The sequence below is a fragment of the Salminus brasiliensis genome, chromosome 17, assembly GCF_030463535.1.
Source record: "Salminus brasiliensis chromosome 17, fSalBra1.hap2, whole genome shotgun sequence".
Classification (NCBI taxonomy): domain Eukaryota; kingdom Metazoa; phylum Chordata; class Actinopteri; order Characiformes; family Bryconidae; genus Salminus; species Salminus brasiliensis.
In genome coordinates this window covers 3130212-3152143 of record NC_132894.1, presented here as the reverse complement: position 1 = coordinate 3152143, position 21932 = coordinate 3130212, and the positions used below count along the sequence as shown (strand labels likewise).

The following is a 21932-nucleotide window of genomic DNA, read 5'->3' as shown; positions in this document are numbered from 1 at the left end:
GGGTCCAGTAATGCAGAGCTAAAAATGTGCCAGTGCTTTTCAGAGAAGTTCATACCAACTGTGAAGCATGGTGGCGGTAGTGCAACGGTTTGGGGATGCTTCGCTGCATCAGGACCTGGAAGCCTTGCCACCAATAACAGACCTATGAATGCAAACTCTGGGAATCAGAGAGTTCCTCAGGAGCATTATTTTACATCATCTTTCAGTGAGCTGTAGCTGAGGTGCAGTTGGGTCATGCAAAAAGACGATGATCCAAAGCACACGCGCGAGTCTACCTAGACAAAGTCGCAACCTAAACCCTACTGAAATTGGGTTGTGGCAGGACCTAAGACACCCCATTAATGCTGGAAGGCTTACAAATGTCACAAACTCTAGCAGTTCTCCAAGAAGGCGTGGCCAAGGACAGAAATCGTTTGGTTGCAGTTATTGCTGGTAAGAGGGTTGTAAACAGCCACTGAGAGGAAGAGGGCAATCACATTTTCACATAAAGGTCGAGTTTTGATATTATTGTCCTAATAAATACTTTTTATGAAAACGTCTATCACGCAGTGGTCTTTGCCCCCTCGTGGTCTCTTTCATGCAGTGTTAGGTTCTGGTTTAAGATGTGATGTAATACAGTGTTTGATGTGTGCACAAATTAGAAATACGCAATTCAGACAGGGGACCAACACTTTTTCATAGCACTGTATACGCCACCAACACAATCACACAACATTTGTGAGTCCAATTATGTGGAGTTAGAGTTGTACCATTAGCAATGTGAATCTGTCCCATGCTTTCCATGCCTTTGACCATTCTACCCTGTTTTTCTGTCTGATCTGGGCGTTTCCTTGCCTGGTACACAATAGCTCAGGGCTCTGTTTCTGTTTGTACCTACTCTCCGCCCTAGTCCCGCCTTTCCCAGCTGTTCCTTGTTTCTGCCCATCTATCATCCTCCTCAGTTGTCAGGTCTGTGTTATAAGGAGGCCTGTGTTTCTGGGTTGCTTTCTCTGGTCTTGTGTGTGCTCTACAACTGTTAGTCTTCTAACTATCCACAATATAGCCTTTGCTTACATTGTGTTTACGACAAGTGCCGCCTCCAAACTCACAACCGTGACACACAGCATCTGTTTCTGGACTGAAACACTATTTAATTACATCTAATTCTGTATATAATAATATAATATGCTATTATAATGTTCAAATAATGCTCTTCTACACACCCATTTTTTAATTTATCAAACATTTCCCATTTTGGCACTGCCAATTAACCCACCCATTCAACACTAGATACATGCCAAGCCTCATTTCAATCTGCCACCATGGTGGTATCGCTGGCCAACATTGCTTAAGAGTGATTGTGGGCCAATTGTGCTCCTTTGGACTCCAGCTGCTGATGGCAAAGCGGCATGGCTAGGGATTCGAACTTCGAACTGGGGCCATAGTGGTACACCACTGAGCCGCACAGAGCCCCACCCACCCATTCAACACTAGATACATCGCCAGCCAACGTAGCTTAAGAGTGATTGTGGGGAAAGAGCATGGCTGCAGATGGCAAAGCGGCATGGCTAGGGATCCGAACTCTGAACTGGGGCCATAGTGGTAGACCACTGAGCCACACAGAGCCCCCAGATTCACACATTTTTCTGATGGTATGATTCTAACTCCACATAATTGCGCTCTAACTCTCGGTCAATTTGGAAGTACTTCGTAAACCACGAGTGAGGTTCAAACCAGGGAAAACTGAAGTTGAAGTTCAGCTGTTGAGCTCATCATGCCTTCCGAGTCACATTCTCTTACTGATGACAAAACCAACACCACTTTGTCTCACGTTCAAGAACAACACCAGCCTACATTCAGGGTCCCCTGGAGGGCAGCTGATTCGTTCCCTTCCAGAGCCGTGCTGCACTTGGAGCTAGAGAGCTGAAGAAACAGCAGTGGGGTTTTTTTTTAGCACTTCTCTTCACTGAAAGGTGGCATTTTCCCTCAGAGCTTAGAGCTTTCTCCAGCTGAGCGTCCATGAAGCAGAATCCACGATTATCAATTTCGAGGCCAGCCTAACAGCTGAATGTTGGGCCGGTAGAGTCATGCACATACACAGATTCACCACTTTTTTTCGCTACTGAAATTCCAACTTGCAGTATGCTTCAGAAGGGTCACCAGTCAGTAGTGTTGTCTTTTTCTCAAACCACAAAAACAAGAAAACAACAAATGAGTGCTCAACTGGTCGTCATGAAGATCCCCCGTTGTCTTCTCAAGGGGAACGGAGAACCACGGTATACTCCACGCAATTAAGCTGCCTTTAGTTGTATTGACTTTCCTCAAAAGTAATTCCTCAACATTGGGATGTAATCCTCAACTGTGCAAAAGATCTCCCACTGGGTTAGCTCCATCACTGGCATGATGGGTTTTCCTCATGGGGCCCCACAGACTGCCGTTTGGGGCAAAGGATCTTAGCGAAGGCCCTGCGGAAGCTGCTGTGGCACAGCGGGTACAGGAAAGGGTTGATGGCCGAGTTGAGCCAGAGAAGCCAGAAGGTGACTTCGTACCAGTGGTGTTCGACACATGTGCCGCTGCAGGCTGCTCGGATGATCATCAGCAAGGTGTAGGGGGCCCAGCACAAGCCAAAGACACACACAATCACTGCCAGGGACTTGGCGATCTTCTTGTCCCTCGACAGGCGGGAATGCCCTCCAGTCCTACAAGGTGTGCAAGAGTTGGAGGGGCTTTGTGCTTGGATCATGCGAGTCCTTAACCAGCAGCCCAATGCTCCTTTCTTCTTGTTGATGGTCTTCATGGACAAAGCCACCGAGTGGCTGCTGCTGGGGTCTCCTCCACTGGAGGAAGGCGAGATTTCCTCGTCTTCCTCGATGACCGCGGACACGGCCGCCGGCTCGCTGGAGGAAACCTTGCGCGTCTTGACGAAGAAAACTGCGGAGGACGACGAGGCGCCGCCATCCGCCACCCTCCAGCCGTCCTCTCTCTCGATGCACCGGCGGGCTGCCCGGCTCCGGTTCCTCCGCTGGATGTTGAGGTAGATGCTGAGGTTGAAGAAGGCCACGGAGATGAAGGGTGAGAAGAACTCAAAGGTGGAGGCACTCAGTAGGAAGTACCACGTGCAGTAGAACTCTGCATAGCACTCATCTGCCGGCACAATGCTTTCTCCAACCACCAGCTCCCAGAAGATGATGGCGGGGCCATAGAGGAGAAAGGCCAGCAGCCACACGGCCAGCATCTTCCCAACGGCCAGACGGGTCATCCCTTGCTGAGCCCGGTACCTCACCTGGAGAATGGGGTACACAGGGACAATCAGGTACAGGTATAGACGGGTATAGCCCACAACAAGCAAAGAACAGTAAAACTGACAATACACTTACGTTCCTGGCCCCTGACCTTATACCTGACCTCACTGACGATCTTGTCACTGAATGCAGTCAAATCCTCACATCAATGCTACTCCACAATCTAGTAGAAATCCTTCTTCATTGGACAGTAGAGACAGTTACTCCAACAAAAGCAGGATCAGCTCTTATTAACACTTTCAGAAACTAAATTCAGAAGAAACATTGAATGAGCAGGTGTCCCAATACTTTTGTCCTTAGAGTGTAAGAGGTTTTCCTGGTATATGAAGAAGAGCTTACTATTCGAGGAAGTATTTATACATTTAAATGATTCTTTGGGTTGACATGGTTCTATACAGAACTTTGGAGATACTGAATATACTAAAGAACCAAGGTATAACCAAGCTCATTGGTCTGTAGTGTGGATTGGTGGAACTGTGTACTGCTTCCAATAAAGCCTTGAGTTTTGAAGGCGAAGAAGAAAAGGCCTTTGAACTAAATTAATAGCCAATTTATCAAAGCGTCTTTGAGCAACAAAGGAATTAGTAACCTTACATGCAGCTGAGACTGGCATTTGGCAGCTAATTTCATAAGGCACGGTGTGCCTTAAAATGAGGAAAGAAAACATGTGTAATGAAAAGAATTACACTAGTAATTACACTGGATCCTATTTAAATCATAAATAAAAAATTCTTACTATTTTAGGTCTATCCAAGACAAAAGACACATCCACAAGACTGAATATGAACAAGAAATATGACTGACAGTGTATTAAAGACAGTACTGTGCAAAGATTAAATCACTAAATCACTGTAAATCACTGATATTAGAATAAACACTAATAATTTCACTCCTACAGAAAGTGCTGGTGGTTCTCAATCACTGTGTTCCTCATTAGAACATCTCCAAAGTTCTCCTCTCTCATGGAGTCTAGTATTATTTAGAGTTCTCCTCAGATCAACACCTGGTTTGGTGGTAAATCAGGGCTTAATGATGGTAAATCAGGTGAGCTGCTGCTGCTGCTGCTGCTGCTGATGGAGTTGAACACATCCTCCACGCTGTGCTGGCTGGACTGGGAGGCGTCCAGGAGAAACCTGGAGGAACCGAGCTCTGTTCTTCAGACTAGCTCACCGACAAGATCTCACTACTTTCTTTCTTCAGAATGAGAAGCTCTTGTTTCTCCTCTGAAGAGATCTGCAGTAGAAACTCTCTCACTGCTGTAAAATAAAATGATTAGGGGCCTAAAGCCTCTGTACTGTGCTGTATATGTAAGAAATATCTACCATAATTTGTTTGTATATAGATCCTAAATCCTGGATATTGTTCATTTGGTAGTACAACTACATTTAGGCCTCGTTTGGGCTGTGTCCCAAATTGCACAAGTAGTGTATGCTGCATTAATCCAATGTGAAAAGAAGAGAAATCTGGACATAATGGTGTGAAGTACAGCGTGTTACTGTGGCTGACTACTACTTGCCTGCTTACGCAGTTGGGCATGTTTTTCTGTAGAGCTTGTTTATGTATTTATTTATTTATTTTTAGCATTCAGGACAGATTACCAGATCGGTCAACTGCTGAATGGCACACGTAAGCCTCTATTACCCTTTCCTCTGCATGATTTCTTTAAAGCAGTGGGTGGTGGGTTGGGCCTTGTCTTAAATAGAGCTACCAGAAATAGGCCCTGGCAGCCTTCACTTACTTGTTGACCACTAATTTGGATATTTTCAGCTGCACTAAGTTTCCACTGGATGGATTTTGCGCCTGCATGACGACTCCTCATCAAATCTGAGACATTTGAGACTGCTTCAACAACTTTCTTTGAAGCCTTTAAGAAATAATGAACGTCTACCATCCAGATGAAGTGTGTGATGAAGCTTGCTAGATTTTATGCTGCTCAAATATCTGTGATATCAAAAATATTGACAGAAATGTGCTTAATTTTGAAGCTTCGGCCCCCCTCCCCTAACCAGTATTCAACCGGTTTACACATTCATACATTTTGATAATTGCTTATTTGCTGTCGTCTTGTTTTGGTACCTGCACTTTGACCAAATAAAATTAAAGTATGTGAAATTAATGGTCGCATTTCATTTTTTTTAATATCTAAAATGAATTATAGAATAGTGTAAAAAGCACAGTGCAATTTTTTGCATTAAATTTATTCCACCCAGCGCTTTTAGAGCTGATGTATTATTCATTTTATCAATGTTGTTGGTGTTGAGGGAATCTGTTTGTACACTTCCTCTGAAAATATCTGAATATTAATGTTAACATTAATTTCGGGTTCATGTTTTACATTTTGGTGTTGGGTGGTGGAAGTTACTGGAAAACTGCTTAAACTAGAGTTTTTAATTTTTAATATTTATCAGAGTTAATATTAGATATTAATATTTAAGCAGTGCTCTGCTTTTGGATGCAGGCATTGGTTCAACATCTATAGTGGCCTGCAAAATTCTGTCCTGGTCCAAATGTCTGGTACTGAGAAGAGTAGTAATAGTGAGTAGAAGATAAACCGAGCTCCAGAAAGCACAGAGTTAAATTAAATATTTAATAAAAAATTAAAAATGATTACCTATTAATTACTGTATTATTTTAGTTGTGTGCAATTTTACAGTGAAAAAAGGAAAGAAGCATAATGCAAAAGTTTGGAGACGGCAACCGATTTGAGCTCTTAGATAACTTTAATGCAGAGTTCCTGATTTTCTGCTCATCGGTTTTGGAAGTCAACGAGAAAAACATCAGCTCAGAGGCAAATCCGTGTTCGCTTGGGGCTCAAAAAGTGTCTGAAAATGAAATAGGAGTAACTATTTTTAAAATGTAAAAGTCGAAAGTTCAGATAATTGGGTAAAAATGTAAGAAGTAAAAATAATTATTCCAGTAAAGTATAAATACCAACATTTCTACTTGTACTGCATTACTTGACACCTCTGTTGCTCAGTAACTACAGGGACTTCTATACAAACTGTTGGTTCTGTTCTCTGGTAACAGAAGTGTGTATTGACACTTTCGGCCCACTGGCGGGACACAGGCCTTTTAAGGGGTTAACTTTCTGCCTTTTGGAAATCAGGTCATCTTTTACCTGCTAGGTGCCTGAACATTTGCATGCCACTGTATATCCGGTTTTGGCGCAAGTCTAAAGATCAAGCGAGGATCAGTTTGACTCTCTCTCGCCACGTTTTACATCTCGGAGCACCAAATCAATCGTGCAGGAGGTTTTCACATATTGGACGAAGGTGATGTAAGATACTGGAATACTGCTCATGCTGGAGTCTACCTTTGGATGCAAGAACGGACCTCATAACTTCTTAAGTCAGTTTTGGAGATTTGCTACAGCACTGATTTAGTGCTGCCCCCGGGTCTACTGCACTTACTAGAGGCCTGGCCAATTTACCTCAGACTCAGTCTGAAAACCAAACAGAGAGAGAGAGAGAGAGTTCACTACAGCAACATGAGTGACCTTCCCTAAAATGTCACGGTGACGAATATTGAGTGAGATTCAGTTTGTACTCTCTCTCTCTCTCTCTCTCTCTCTCTCGCTCTCTCTGTATTTGAAAGTATTTTAAAATTAATACTTTTGGGTAAACAGTTCTGAACTCATCCACGTCAGTCATGCCAGGTTTTTTTTTTTCCATCTGTATTAGACTATGATGATGTAACCTACTGGAAAATTGCTCAAACTACACCGACCAGCCATAACATTAACACCACCGCCTAATTTTGTGTAGGTCCCTCTTGTGCCACCACAACAGCTCTGCCCCATTAAGGCACAGCCAGCATAAACCTCTTCAGCAGTTTGTGCTGCAGTAGTTCTCCTCTGGGATCGGGCCAGGCGGGCAGGCATTTTGCTCCTAGTGAGCACTGATGAGCCTTATACAAATCCCATCACTCAGGAGGAGGTCTGAGAAGACACATTTGAGCCACACAGTTGAGCAGAGTAAACACATCTCTCTCTCCAAGACACGTTCCACAACCAAAGCCTCTCCCAGAACGACCAAAACCACTCCCGGTACAACCAAAACACCTCCTGGTACAACCAAAACACCTCCCAGAATGACCAAAGCACCTCCTGGTACATCCAAAACACCTCCTGGTACAATCAAAACACCTCCTGGTACAACCAAAACACCTCCTGGTACAACCAAAACACCTCCTGGTACAACCAAAGCACCTCCCGGTACAACCAAAACACCTCCTGGTACAACCAAAATACCTCCCAGAATGACCAAAATACCTCCCGGTACAACCAAAACACCTCCTGGTACAACCAAAATACCTCCCAGAATGACCAAAACACCTCCCAGAACAACCAAAACACCTCCCAGAATGACCAAAACACCTCCTAGTGCAACCAAAGCACCTCCTGGTACAATCAAAACACCTCCTGGTACAACCAAAATACCTCCCAGAATGACCAAAACACCTCCTGGTACAACCAAAACACCTCCTGGTACAATCATAACACCTCCTGGTACAACCAAAACACCTCCTGGTACAACCAAAACACCTCCAGTATGACCAAACACCTCCATAACTGTTCCTCCACAGTTTCAAACTAAAAAACCTCCAAAAGGAACCTTCCTCAAAAAACTTCTAACTTTAACAGTGAGACTAGTGCCATGAAGCGACCGGGTGGAAGCGGAGTTTCAGATTCTTTCACTTGCCCGTGTTTCCAGCTTCCAACACATCACCTTCAAGAACTGACTGTTCACTCGCTGCCTTATATGTAGATCCCAGGTACTGACAGGTAGCACCGGAACCACATCATCAAAACTATTCACTCCACCTGTCAGTGATTTTAATGTTATGACTGGTTGTGGAGCATGGAGGTTCAGTGCACCACGGTGTACGAATCTACACCCAGGTCTACATTTTATTTAGAAGCTGACAACCAAAGAGACAGAGAGAGAGAGAGACAGAGAGAGAGAGAGAGCGAGAGTTCACTACAGCAACAAGAGCGACCTTCCCTAAAATGTCACGGTGACTAAGATCGAGCGGGCATCAGTTTGTACACTCTCTCTCTCTCTCTGATACTAGTGGGGAAACTGTGCTGGGGTCATGTTTTACATTTCAGACCAGCTGCCACCTACAAGTCCGACCAGCACGGCCCCCCACACACCACCACCACCCATGACAGACCAGTGGCACACCCTCCTACCACTGCTACCTGTTTAATGACCATGATAAAACAACAACAAATGGCCATCATTACTCTGACCATCGCTGCCATGACTACGTTTAAGTTCTACTACACCGTGATTATTATATTATAATTATGATCAATAATTTGTTAATATTTCTTATCAGAGGAGAATGGGTCGGGTCCCCCTTGTGAGTCTTGGTTCCTCCCAAGGTTTCTTCCTCCAGCTCTGAGGGAGGTTCTCCTTGCCACTGTTGTCGTTGGCTGCTCACTGGGGGTCTTTGATCCTTCATGTCTTCTTATGTTATTTCTTTTTATTTTGTCTTTTATTAATTACTAATTATGTAAAGCTGCTTTGTGACGACGACAGTTATAAAAAGCTTTACAAATAAATCTGACTTTAGTGGTGCTGATTTTCTGCAGGACTGACTGAGCGTGCGAATAGAAAGCTGGCCAATTTAACTGAGGGTTACTGAAGAAACTGGAAATCAAACAAAGAGCTCTCTACAGCCTCAGGAGTGACATTCTCCAGAATGCCACGGTGACACCAAGCACAATTAAGCTGGAGGACAAGAATCAGTCAGTACGCTCGCTCTGAACGCTTCAGAGCAGGAAATCAGCGGTACCGACAACGTCCTCATCCGTACTGGACCAGGGTGATGTAACCTGCAGGAAAGACAGTGAGAGACAGTGGATAACGAACTCTTTGCAATTTGCTGTTCTGTGCAGGAATCTTCTCCAATCCTGTATCTCTCGCTACTTGTAAGTAATACAAGGAAAACATTTTTAATCTCAATTTTTGCCTGTTTTTTAGTTTTCTCCATCGTTTGAACCCTGGAGCTGCTCTGTGCACTGTGTAGAAACCTCTGGATGAATGGACCAATAGAAATGCTCTAAATGTCTTGGAATAGACTCTTATTTTACATTGACTTCCATTCAAAGTTAAGACCGTTTTTTCCTTCTCCTGTAAAATCACCATTTTGGAGATACATGTTTTTCATTGCGACAATATACAATGCCCCCACCCACAACATTAAATATATTATAAAGTACTGTTGAAGGTTTAACTGTGATTAATCCACATCCAGAACCAGTCGAAAGTTTGGTTAAAAGAACCTCTTAAAACATAGCTGATCCAGGGCGCTGTCTGAGGAAACATGGCGGCCTAAGGAACCCTTCGGGCTATGCAGGTCCTCAGGTCTATGCATATGGATGTGTATATTTTAGGCAAAATATGACCCAAATGACTCGACTCCTGGTTTAGACATTCAACTTGGATTCTAAAAGGAAATGGCTCATTGAAGGTTCCTCAAAGCACCTTCAGAGGTTCCTCCACAGTTTCAAATTGAAGAACCCCAGAGATACTAGCCACATGAAGTGACCGGGTGTAAACACGGCTTGCCTGTGTTTCCAGCTTCCACCACATCACCTTTGAGAACTGACTGTTCACTCGCTGCCTTATATGTAGATCCCAGGCACTGACAGGTAGCATCAGAACCACATCATCAACACTATTCACTCCACCTGTCAGTGATTTTATTGTTATGGCTGGTGGTGGTGGTGCATGGAGGTCCTGCAGTATCATATAAATTCCTCTACATTAAATATTACGTCTAATTTTCAGATTTTTTGTGTTTACTCTATTAACAGTTTCAAAATCAGTTGGTTGGTTGGTGTGGCGCAACAGATAACACCACTACCTGCCAGTGAGCTACCACACCAGGTGGAAGACTGGGGTTCGAGTCCCGGTCTGGGTGACTATGCAGTCCTTAGGCAAGACTCCTAACACTACATTGGCTCACCTCTGTAATACAAGTTACCTTATAAGTTACTCTGGATAAAAACATCAGCTAAATGCCATAAATGTAAAATCAACTGCATAGAATATCTATTTTCATAGATATTATGAATTATATTATATATAATGTGTTATGTTATATTTAATTTGTCATTTCAGTAGTTAAAATATATATTTTATGCCTATCCTAATGTTCTGGTCAACTCTGTTAACCAACCCATATATGAATTATTTGTCAGATCTGGTATTCTGATATTGAGTGAATCTCACATTCATTTTTTAATAAACTATAATGTGTTCAAACCCCATAAATTGATATTTTTACATGCCGTGCTGTGTGGAATCACATATAGTTACTGTCAGGTTTAAATGGTTTAATGCTAGAAGTCAATTGACAACAAAGTCAAATCTGTCTGTAATTAAAATTAACCCACAATTCCACAACGGGCCACAAACATGTGCAGACATTGTAATCAGCATTAGTTGCCATATATATATATATATATATATATATATATATATATATATATATATATGAGCTTTGATAAAAGGTTATATAGGGGTCATGAAGGTTTATGAATGCTGGCCTTCATTATTTGTTACATTAGTTAAACTTTAGTGCTAATATACTAATCACTGTGTTACTGGGATGCATTTTGGGATGTGTTCAGTGTGATATTGCAAAATCATGTTGGATTTTCCATATTAATAGAATGGCTTTCTTTGTGGGAGATGGAGAGGTACTATTTTATCTGGTGAATCCAATGTAACCTTAGCAGAAAAGCAATTTCTTTGGACGTGGAATCATGTTCAGCTCGGGAATTATGCAGGATTATGATAATTCAAAGCCATGAAATTGGAATCATTCATTTTAGAGAGTTAAATTACCTTTGGGTGATCTGGTCGCACTGGAGTTCTGACGGTTAGCCTACTGTGACCGTATTAAAACACATCAAATTCATAAAATAAATCAGACAAATGTAACAAATGTGAGGAGTCAGGATTATATTATATATAATGTGTTATGTTATATTTAATTTGTCATTTCAGTAGTTAAAATATATATTTTATGCCTATCCTAATGTTCTGGTCAACTCTGTTAACCAACCCATATATGAATTATTTGTCAGATCTGGTATTCTGATATTGAGTGAATCTCACATTCATTTTTTAATAAACTATAATGTGTTCAAACCCCATAAATTGATATTTTTACATGCCGTGCTGTGTGGAATCACATATAGTTACTGTCAGGTTTAAATGGTTTAATGCTAGAAGTCAATTGACAACAAAGTCAAATCTGTCTGTAATTAAAATTAACCCACAATTCCACAACGGGCCACAAACATGTGCAGACATTGTAATCAGCATTAGTTGCCATATATATATATATATATATATATATATATATATATATATATATATATATATATATATATATGAGCTTTGATAAAAGGTTATATAGGGGTCATGAAGGTTTATGAATGCTGGCCTTCATTATTTGTTACATTAGTTAAACTTTAGTGCTAATATACTAATCACTGTGTTACTGGGATGCATTTTGGGATGTGTTCAGTGTGATATTGCAAAATCATGTTGGATTTTCCATATTAATAGAATGGCTTTCTTTGTGGGAGATGGAGAGGTACTATTTTATCTGGTGAATCCAATGTAACCTTAGCAGAAAAGCAATTTCTTTGGACGTGGAATCATGTTCAGCTCGGGAATTATGCAGGATTATGATAATTCAAAGCCATGAAATTGGAATCATTCATTTTAGAGAGTTAAATTACCTTTGGGTGATCTGGTCGCACTGGAGTTCTGACGGTTAGCCTACTGTGACCGTATTAAAACACATCAAATTCATAAAATAAATCAGACAAATGTAACAAATGTGAGGAGTCAGGATTCCTTTTAGCTTGACATGCTAAAACAAGCTAAATGAGTTATTAAATATAAAAAAGTTAAATGATAACAAAGTCAAATCTGTCTGTAATTAAAATTAACCCACAATTCCACAACGGGCCACAAACATGTTCAGACACTGTAATCAGCATTAGTTGCCATATATATATATATATATATATATATATATATATATATATATATATATATATATATATGAGCTTTGATAAAAGGTTATATAGGGGTCATGAAGGTTTATGAATGCTGGCCTTCATTATTTGTTACATTAATTAAACTGTAGTGCTAATGAACTAATCACTGTGTTACTGGGATATATTTTGGGATGTGTTCAGTGTGATATTCTTATGTAATACTGCTGCTAACCTTGGCAGAAAAGCAATTTTTCTGGACGTGGAATCATGCTCAGCTCGGGAATTATGCAGAATTATGATAATTCAAAGCCATGAAATTGGAATCATTCAGTTTAGAGAGTTTAATTTCCTTTGGGTGATCTGGTCGCACTGGAGTTCTGACGGTTAGCCTACTGTGACTGTATTAAAACACATCAAATTCATAAAATAAATCAGACAAATGTAACAAATGAGAGGTGTCAGGATTCCTTTTAGCTCAACATTAGTTATTAAATACTTTATATAACGTCTAGGAAAAGAGCTTATTTCGGTTCCTGTGATTCTCTGCTCTGCTGCGGCCTTCCTGATTTCGCAGGAGTGGCACAACAGGTAACACCGCTACCTGCCAGTGAGCTACCACACCGTGTGGAAGACTGGGGTTCGGTTCCCGGTCTGGGTGATTATAGTGTGCTACACCAATAAGAGTCCTTGGGCAAGACTCCTAACACTACGTTGCCCCCCTTTGTAATACGAGTAACCTTGTAAGTCGCTCTGGATAAGAGCATCAGCTAAATGCTTAAATGTAAATGAGTAGTGAAGGTGCATTTGGTGGTGATGGATTGTGCTGGTGGTGTTCAGAGCTTCTACTGGAGCAGGTAATGCCTCGAGTCCGGCCCAGCAAGAAGCTCAGCAGATTTTTCCTTTTTTTTTATTTCAAAAAATGAGATGACAACCAAGAAAAGCAATCATCTGCTTCCGCTCAGTCTCGGAAAAAAGCGCCGGTCCTTGAGGTGCGTTGTCGTGATATACCTCCACGCTTTCTCTACATAAACTGGAAATCTGGTTTCTTTGGGGAGAGGGAAGACAGAAAGCTTTGGGGCTGCGGCAGCACCAGACTTTTATTACAGCATTTCACACCTCGCAACACTTGCAGCGTTGAAGTTTGGAGATTACATAAACCTCAAAGTATTTGAGGCTGCAAATAAGAAGCATTCACACGAAGGAATTGTCCGCTCCAGTTCTTGACGAGATCCAATTTGCGGAAAGCATTGTTAGCCCACTGCTATTTCAGCGAACACCTGAGACTCTGTTGGGTTCAAAGCTCAAGCTTCGCAGCATGTTTCTCCAAAATGCCGCTGAGACGCTCTCAGTAAATGAGGAGCCGTGTTTTCAGGAAGTGGCTCAAACCTTTTCCAAATGCCATCAAATGTTGGGCCGGCAGCGGGTCATTAGTGAGTCATGTAACAGTTCTGCTCTTTTAAAAAAAGCAATTGGACCAGAGCCGTGATCAGCAGGATGCAGCGCCATGTTCACAACAATCAGCTCTGGATCTGCTTTGACCGGATTAAAGAACGTCTCCAGTGGGTTTTCCAGTGAGATCAGATTTTTACTGTCCTGCGTAAAAACACACCAACACGTCCATCATTTCCATTTTACTTCCTGTAAATAACGGATTCTCACCCATATGGATGGATGACGGGTGGCATTTCAGATTTTTAGATTTTTCAGATTTTTCGGTGGAGGGGGCAGTGCGGTGGTTGTGGTCCCACATCACCTTATATGTGTATGATTTTCTACAAATGGGGATTTTTGAAACTTACTAATGAAAGGAATAGAAAAATATATAAAATTAAATTAAATTAAATTAAATTAGGATGTACTACTACTGCTACACTACTACTACACTACTACACTACTACTACACTACTGCTACTACTACTATTACTGCTACTATTACTACTACTGCTACTACTACTACTACACTACTACTACTACTGCTACTACTGCACTACTACTACACTACTACTACTATTACTACTACTACTGCTATTGCACTACTACTACTACTACACTACTACTGCTGCTACTACTACTACACTACTACTACTATTACTACTACTACAGCTACTGCACTACTACTACTACACTACTACTGCTGCTACTACTACTACTACACTACTACTACTGTTACTACTACTACTGCACTACTACTACTACTACACTACTACTACTACTACAACACTACTACTACTACTACTACTATTACTACTGCTACTGCACTACTACTACACTACTACTGCTGCTACTACTACTACTACACTACTACTACTGTTACTACTACTACTGCTACTGCACTACTACTACTACTACACTACTACTACTACACTACTACTACTACACTACTACTACTATTACTACTGCACTACTACTACTACACTACTACTGCTGCTACTACTACTACTACACTGCTACTACTACTGCTACTACTACTATTACTACTAGTAGTATATGTGTATGATTTTCTACAAATGGGGATTTTTGAGACTTATTAATGAAAGGAATAGAAAAAATATATAAATAAATATAAAAATAAAATAAAATAAATAAAATGAAATTCAATTCAATTAGGATTATAAGGAAACATTCATTGGTTATTGTTGCCAAGCAACTCTATCTTACCATAAAACTGTCCTCCAGAAGTCTAATGTTTTTGTGTATGTGGTCAGCAGCAAACTTTAGGCAGGTATAAAGGTGCTGAATAGCTGCTCTCCTGTAGTAGTTCCAGCAGCAGTGTTCATTGATTTCTTTTTTATTATTAATGGTGGTAGTGTATGCAAACTTCTGACCCTGACTGTAGTCTCCATTTGTTGGTTTCACGTTTGTGTGGTTTGTGTGGTTAGATTTCCATTCAGTTGTCTGAGCTCTAGGGAAGGGCAGAAATACTGTAAGTAGTCTGGAATCTCCAGCACACCCTCAGCGCTTCCTCTGGATCTTCTTGTGCTTCTTTTTGCTTTCCAGTTTGCGAGTGCAGGACTGCACTGGGAGAGCTGCCAGGGACGTTTGCATCCAGATGGGACATATCAGGCCTCTTTCCTCATAGTACTACAGTCAAAGCAGCATGTGCAATATGTCCCAGCTACTTTACTGTGGGCCTGAGTAGCTAAACATGCGGCGTGTGGATAAAAAAACGGATTGATTTAAGAGCGGTAAGTTCTTAAGTTCCAGACGAATCTATGCTGCGCCACAGTAGACGTCTTTCACTGCAACTGGTGACGGGTTGGAAAGCTCAATACTACATTGGCCAAAATCGTATTCATGCTGACTATACCTGTGAAAGGTAACAGTATTTAGAATATAGCAGATACAGTTTGTTTGTCTTAAATTAAGGTGACATCAGCTTGTTGTCATGTCCATAAGCTCAACAGAAAAATTTCACCATTTCTTTCCTAATGAGAATTTCCCCACTGCGGGACTAATAAAGGACTATCTTATCTTATCTTATACTTGCTTCCTTGGTCCCATCAGCAAATGGGATTTTTGTCAGCATCTGTAAAGCTTGTCCAACTTAGCAACAGTTGCTATAAGGTTGCTATATAATTTTTTTTAGTAGTCATTGGATTTTTCATTTTTTTTATACAATTTTATAATATTTATTGTAATGTCATGTTTCGTTTATTAGAGGTGAATTTCTTGCTTGAAAAGTTTAACAGTTGCTGTTTGTAGTAGCAGTAATAACAGTACACTAGTAGTAGTAGTAGCAGCAGTAATAGTAACAGTAGCACTAGTAGCAGTAACCGCAGTAGCACTAGTAGTAGTAGTAATAGTAGTAGTAGTAGCAGCAGTAGTAGCAGTAGTAGTAGCAGCAGAAGTAGCAGCAGTAGTAGTAGTAGTAGCAGCAGCAGTAGTAGTAGCAGCAGTAGTAGTAGATGTAGTAGCAGCAGTAGAAATAGTAGTGGTATCAGTAGTAGTAGTAGCAGTAGTAGTAATAGTAGTAGTAGTAGCAGCAGTAGTGTAGTAATAGTAGTAGTAGCAGTAGTAGTAAACAGTAGCAGTAGTAGCAGCAGTAGTAGTAGCAGTAGTGTAGTAGTAGCCGCAGTAGTAGCAGCAGCAGTAGTAGCAGTAGTAGTAATAGTAGTAGTAGTATTAGCAGTAATAGTAGTAGTAGTGTAGCAGTAGTAGTAATAGTAGTAGTAGTGTAGCAGTAGTAGTAGTAGTAGCAGTAGTAGTAATAGTAGTAGTAGTGTAGCAGTAGTAGTAGTAGCAGCAGTAGTAGTAATAGTAGTAGTGTAGTAGTAGTAGTAGCAGCAGTAATAGTAGTAGTAGCAGCAGTAGTAGTAATAGTAGTAGTGTATAAGTAGTAGTAGCAGCAGTAGTAGTAGCAGCAGTAATAGTAGTAGTAGCAGCAGTAGTAGCAGTAGTAGTAATAGTAGCAGCAGTAGTAGTAGTAGCAGCAGCAGTAGTAGTAATAGTAGTAGTAGTAGCAGCAGTAGTAGTAGTAGTAGTAGTAGCAGTAGTAGTAGAGGTAGTAGCAGCAGTAGAAATAGTAGTGATATCAGTAGTAGTAGTAGCAGTAGTAGTAATAGTAGCAGTAGTAGTAGCAGCAGCAGTAGTGTAGTAATAGTAGTAGTAGCAGTAGTAGTAAACAGTAGCAGTAGTGTAGTAGTAGTATTAGCAGTAGTGTAGTAGTAGTGTAGTAGTAGTAGTAGTAGTAGTAGCAGTAGTAGCAGCAGTAGTAGTAGCAGTAGTAGTAGTGTAGTAGTATTAGCAGTAGTGTAGTAGTAGCAGCAGTAGTAGTAGCAGTAGTAGTAGTAATAGCAGTAGTAGCAGCAGTAGTAGCAGTAGTGTAGTAATAGTAGTAGTAGCAGCAGTAGTAGTAGTAGCAGCAGTAGTAGTAGTAGCAGCAGTAGTGTAGTAATAGTAGTAGTAGCAGCAGTAGTAGTAGTAGCAGCAGTAGTAGTAGTAGCAGCAGTAGTGTAGTAATAGTAGTAGTAGCAGCAGTAGTGTAGTAATAGCAGCAGTAGTAGTAGCAGCAGTAGTGTAGTAATAGCAGCAGTAGTGTAGTAATAGCAGCAGTAGTGTAGTAATAGGAGTAGTAGTGTAGTAATAGCAGCAGTAGTGTAGTAATAGGAGTAGTAGTGTAGTAATAGCAGCAGTAGTGTAGTAATAGGAGTAGTAGTGTAGTAATAGCAGCAGTAGTGTAGTAATAGCAGCAGTAGTGTAGTAATAGCAGCAGTAGTGTAGTAATAGGAGTAGTAGTGTAGTAATAGCAGCAGTAGTGTAGTAATAGGAGTAGTAGTGTAGTAATAGCAGCAGTAGTGTAGTAATAGGAGTAGTAGTGTAGTAATAGCAGCAGTGTAGTAGCAGCAGTAGTGTAGTAATAGGAGTAGTAGCAGCAGTAGTGTAGTAATAGTAATAGCAGCAGTAGTAGTAGTAGCAGTAGCAGTGTAGTAATAGGAGTAGTAGCAGCAGTAGTGTAGTAATAGCAGCAGTAGTAGTAGTGTAGTAGTGTAGTGCTGTTTTGTAGTTATTATTAGTATTACTGGAAAACTGACAGTAATCACTAATGTAAGCAGCACTTGTCTGATCTCTCAGTGTTTGAGCTGAATCTGTCTTCACTTCTCTGAGCGTTTGCTTGTAGTTAAACAAAGCGATTACACTGACAGTCACAGTCACAGTTTTCTAGTTGTAAGCTCCAAAGTGGCTCACAGCGCTGGCTCATTACTTTTCCCAGCCTGGGGACGCTTTAAGAGGAAATGTACTCAGCTAATTTGCAAGCAATTAAAAACATAAGCTCTGTCAGATCAACTCTGAGAGTGATGAAATGAGCTAAAGATACCGATCTAGCGGCGAAGAAGCCACGACTCTATTTCAGTGGAAGTCGCTGGGTGCATACAACTCATCTCAGTGTGCAAAACAAAACCGTACAAGCTGTGATACAATCTAAAGCTCGCCGCCTCTGTTTATTGACTTTACAGCTCATTCACGAGCTCGTTTTGCAGCTTCAGAGCTGCTTCTGCACACTGGCTGAATGAAGTCAACCCGTTCTGGTGGTGAGAAGCTATTCAGGCCGTTCACGTTTCAGTGCTTGTTTAACAGACTCCTTCTTCACCTCGCTTTGCTCAGACGAGTCAAATGCGAAAATGGCTCACAGCTGGAGGTCTCTTCCTCTGAAGCAAGATAGGGCTTCAGACCGACAGGAAATTATGAGCTATGCGTTCCATGCCTCTGAACGCTGCTGCAGACGGCCTGCACTGCGGCGTATGGGAGATGTTCAGAACACGGCAGTGTGGTTGGCTTTTTGCAGACTTCGGTAAATAAAAGAAGCTCCTGAGTTCTATTCATCCAGCTGGAGATGCGCTGTTCGGTGCTTCCAGGTCTACTTTTTGGCTTGCTTGCTTTTTTGAACAAAAACCCATTCAGGCAGAGTCGGAATGACATTCGTATTACTCACCATGGTCTGAAAACACTTTTGCATAATTTGCATAACTCATATGCATATTTATGTGATGCTCACTGTATTGATGGAGTTGAGTTGGAGTCCTCCATGAAGATGTTCCATATCGTTTGTTTTCCAACTCTCCAAAAAGCTTTATATAATACTTTCACTTTATTCACACTCAAACTGTATCGGTAATAAAGGCCTGGTACTGAATGTCTGGTTCAGTTTGATTCTGGAACTGAAGACGGTGGTGAGTGGTGGGTTCTGATGAGTTCTTTCTCTGGTCTGTCACTAGAAAGGTCCATGTCAGGGGTCAGATATTTCATTTTTTATTATTCAGTTATCCACTATGAATTATTCAGTAACTACTGTAAGTAATTTATTATCTGCTATGAATTGTTCGGTTATTCATTAAGAATTATCCAGTTATCCGTTATGAAAGATCCACTATGATTTTTCTATTATCCACTATGAATTATTCAGTAACTACTATGAATTATTCAGTAAATAGTATGAATTATTCAGTTATGCACTATGAATTATTCAGTTATGCACTATGAATTATTCTGGTATCCACTATAAATTAATTATTCAGTAACTCTGGTTCAGATTGATTTTGGTGGTGATTGGTCAGGGGTCAGATATTTAATGTTTTGTTCATAATTTTTGTTATCCACTATGAATTATTCAGTAACTACTATAAGTAATTCAGTATATGATATGGATTGTTCAGTTATCCATTATGCATTATATAGTTATTCACTATGAATTACTCAATAACTACTATCAATTATTCAGGTATCCACAATGTTTTTTTTTCTATTATCCACTATGAATTATTCAGTTATGCACTATAAAGTATTTTGGTATCCACAATGTTTTTTTTTCTATTATCCACTATGAATTGTTCAGTAACTACTATGAATTATTTAGTTAAGCACCATAATTTATGGTATCCACTATGAATTAATTATTCAGTAACTCTGGTTCAATTTGATTCTGGTGGTGATTAGTGGTCTGTCAGTAGAAAGGCCCACATCAGGGGTCAGATATTTAATGCTACACTGATACTTCAGCTGGATTAGATGTGGATCTGTGTTTGGTGGAGAACCACAACCAATAAGTAGCTCCACCAACGAGACGAGCCAACAAATGCAAAACATCTCACTACTCATGCGGTGATGGAACGGTGGGTTGAGGGGTGACGAAGTTCAGGTGATGTCATGGCAACACAATCAGCAGATATAAAGCCCACTGAGAGTGTGTGGGACTGTGTTGGGAAACGTGTGGAGAAGAAAAACAGGTGGTGTGTGGTCAGCAAGAAGAGAAGAGGTTAAGAGCTGTGGAGCAGTGGAACTGTGTTCTCTGGAATGATGGGTGGTGATCCATCCAGTTGGGGATGAAATGGGGTGGCGACCACCCAACAACCTGAACTCGCTAACACTCTTGTTGTTGAATGCTATCAAATCCTCACAGCAATGCTTCTCCTAAATCTAGTAGAAAGCCTTCTTCCCTGGACAGTAGAGACAGTTACTCCAATAGCATGAAACAATGAATGAGCAGGTGTCCCAATACTTTTGTCCATTTGATTACAGACATATGCGTATCATGCCTGAGGAGCATTTCTGCCAGTAGGTTCTTGGTACAAGCTTGATCTACCAGATTGTCTTATGGCCAACTGGTGTGTGCACTGGGGAGCCACTGGCCAAACACACATTAATCTTCTTCCTTCTGAAGGGGCCGGGCGAGGCTGTGATTAGCTAGAAAACATGCCTGGAATGTCTTAAGAAGGAGGACTGAATGTTGGTGCAGAAGAAAAGTCTTAAGATGTTTCTTCTTCAGTATTTGGGGCGTGTCTTGGTCTCGACTAATGGTTTTTGCCATATGCAGCATTGCCACATGAACTATGGTAGTTTGGGAGTGTGGGTACTGCTCTCATAAGTAATGTTTTATTCAGGCTTTAGTCCCAAAGAATCCAGGTGAAACACTATCTGCTGAATCCACCGTTCTACTGCTGTAAGATCAGTAGGTCTGTGGCCAAGACCACCTTTGTCCAGTCCAGGACATGGCCAAGACTACGTCCAAAAAAGACGAAGGCTGAGTCCAGATTAAGACCAACACACATCGAGGTTTCTTTAACCCTTAAACTATACTCATATTTTTAAGATGAAATTATTCAGCATCTGCTAAGAATTATTCAGTTATCCACTAAGAATTATTCAGTAATCCACTAAGATTTATTCAGTAATCCACTATGAATTATTCAGTTATCCACTATGATTTTTTAATTATGCACGAAAAATTATTCAGTAACTAATATGATTCTTTTATCCACCATGAATTATGAATTCTGAATGAATATCTGATATGAATCCTTCCGTTATCCACTATGAATTATTCATTAACTACTATAAGTAATTCGGTATCTGCTATGAATTGATCAGTTATCCATTATGAATTATTCAGTAACTATTATGAATGATTCAGTTATCCACTATGAATGAATTATTGAGTAACTGTAAATTATCCAGTTATCCACTATGATTTTTTTCTATTATCCACTATGAATTATTCAGTAACTACTATAAGTAATTTAGTATCCTCTAGTAATTGTTCAGTTATCCATTATGAACTATTCAGGTATCAACTACAAATTATTCTGTTCTCCACTATGAATGAATTATTGAGTAACTACTGTAAATTATCCAGTAATCCACTATGAATTATCCACTATGAATTATTTAGTAACTGTTATAAATTATTCAGTAACTTCTATAAATTATTCAGTAGCTATTATGAATTATTCAGTAGCTATTATGAATTTTGCAGTTATCCACTATAAATAATTCAGGTATCCACTATGAATTAATTATTCAGTAAAACCATGCATTACCATCCACTATGATTCTTTTCTATTATCCACTATGAATTATTCAGTTATCCACTATAAATAATTTTGGTATCCACTATGAATTATTTAGTAACTACTATAATTTAATTAATGTCCACTATAATGTTTTTAATTACTACTTTGAATTATTTAATATTGATCCGGAATTAATCATTTACTACTATGACTATTCAGAGTGAGAATTTAGAGTGAGGCCTGGAACAGGCCTTCAGGGTTTTATGGGTTAAAGAAGCCTCGATGTGTGTTGGTCTTGATTTGGACATAGTCTTGGCTCATTCTCAGATACTCATA

At 40.4% G+C, this 21932-nt stretch overlaps 1 protein-coding gene across 1 annotated transcript in view; it reads right to left on the bottom strand.

Annotated features, from left to right (window-relative positions):
• LOC140538108 (histamine H3 receptor) overlaps nucleotides 1-21932 on the bottom strand; it is a 36197-nt gene that overhangs the window by 1682 nt on the left and 12583 nt on the right. Inside the window, exon 3 of the mRNA XM_072660539.1 lies at nucleotides 1-3262. This exon is cut by the window's left edge and continues 1682 nt beyond it. Within this exon, the coding sequence (XP_072516640.1) occupies nucleotides 2372-3262 (891 nt within the window). The 3' untranslated portion in view covers nucleotides 1-2371. The remainder of the gene's footprint in view (nucleotides 3263-21932) is intronic.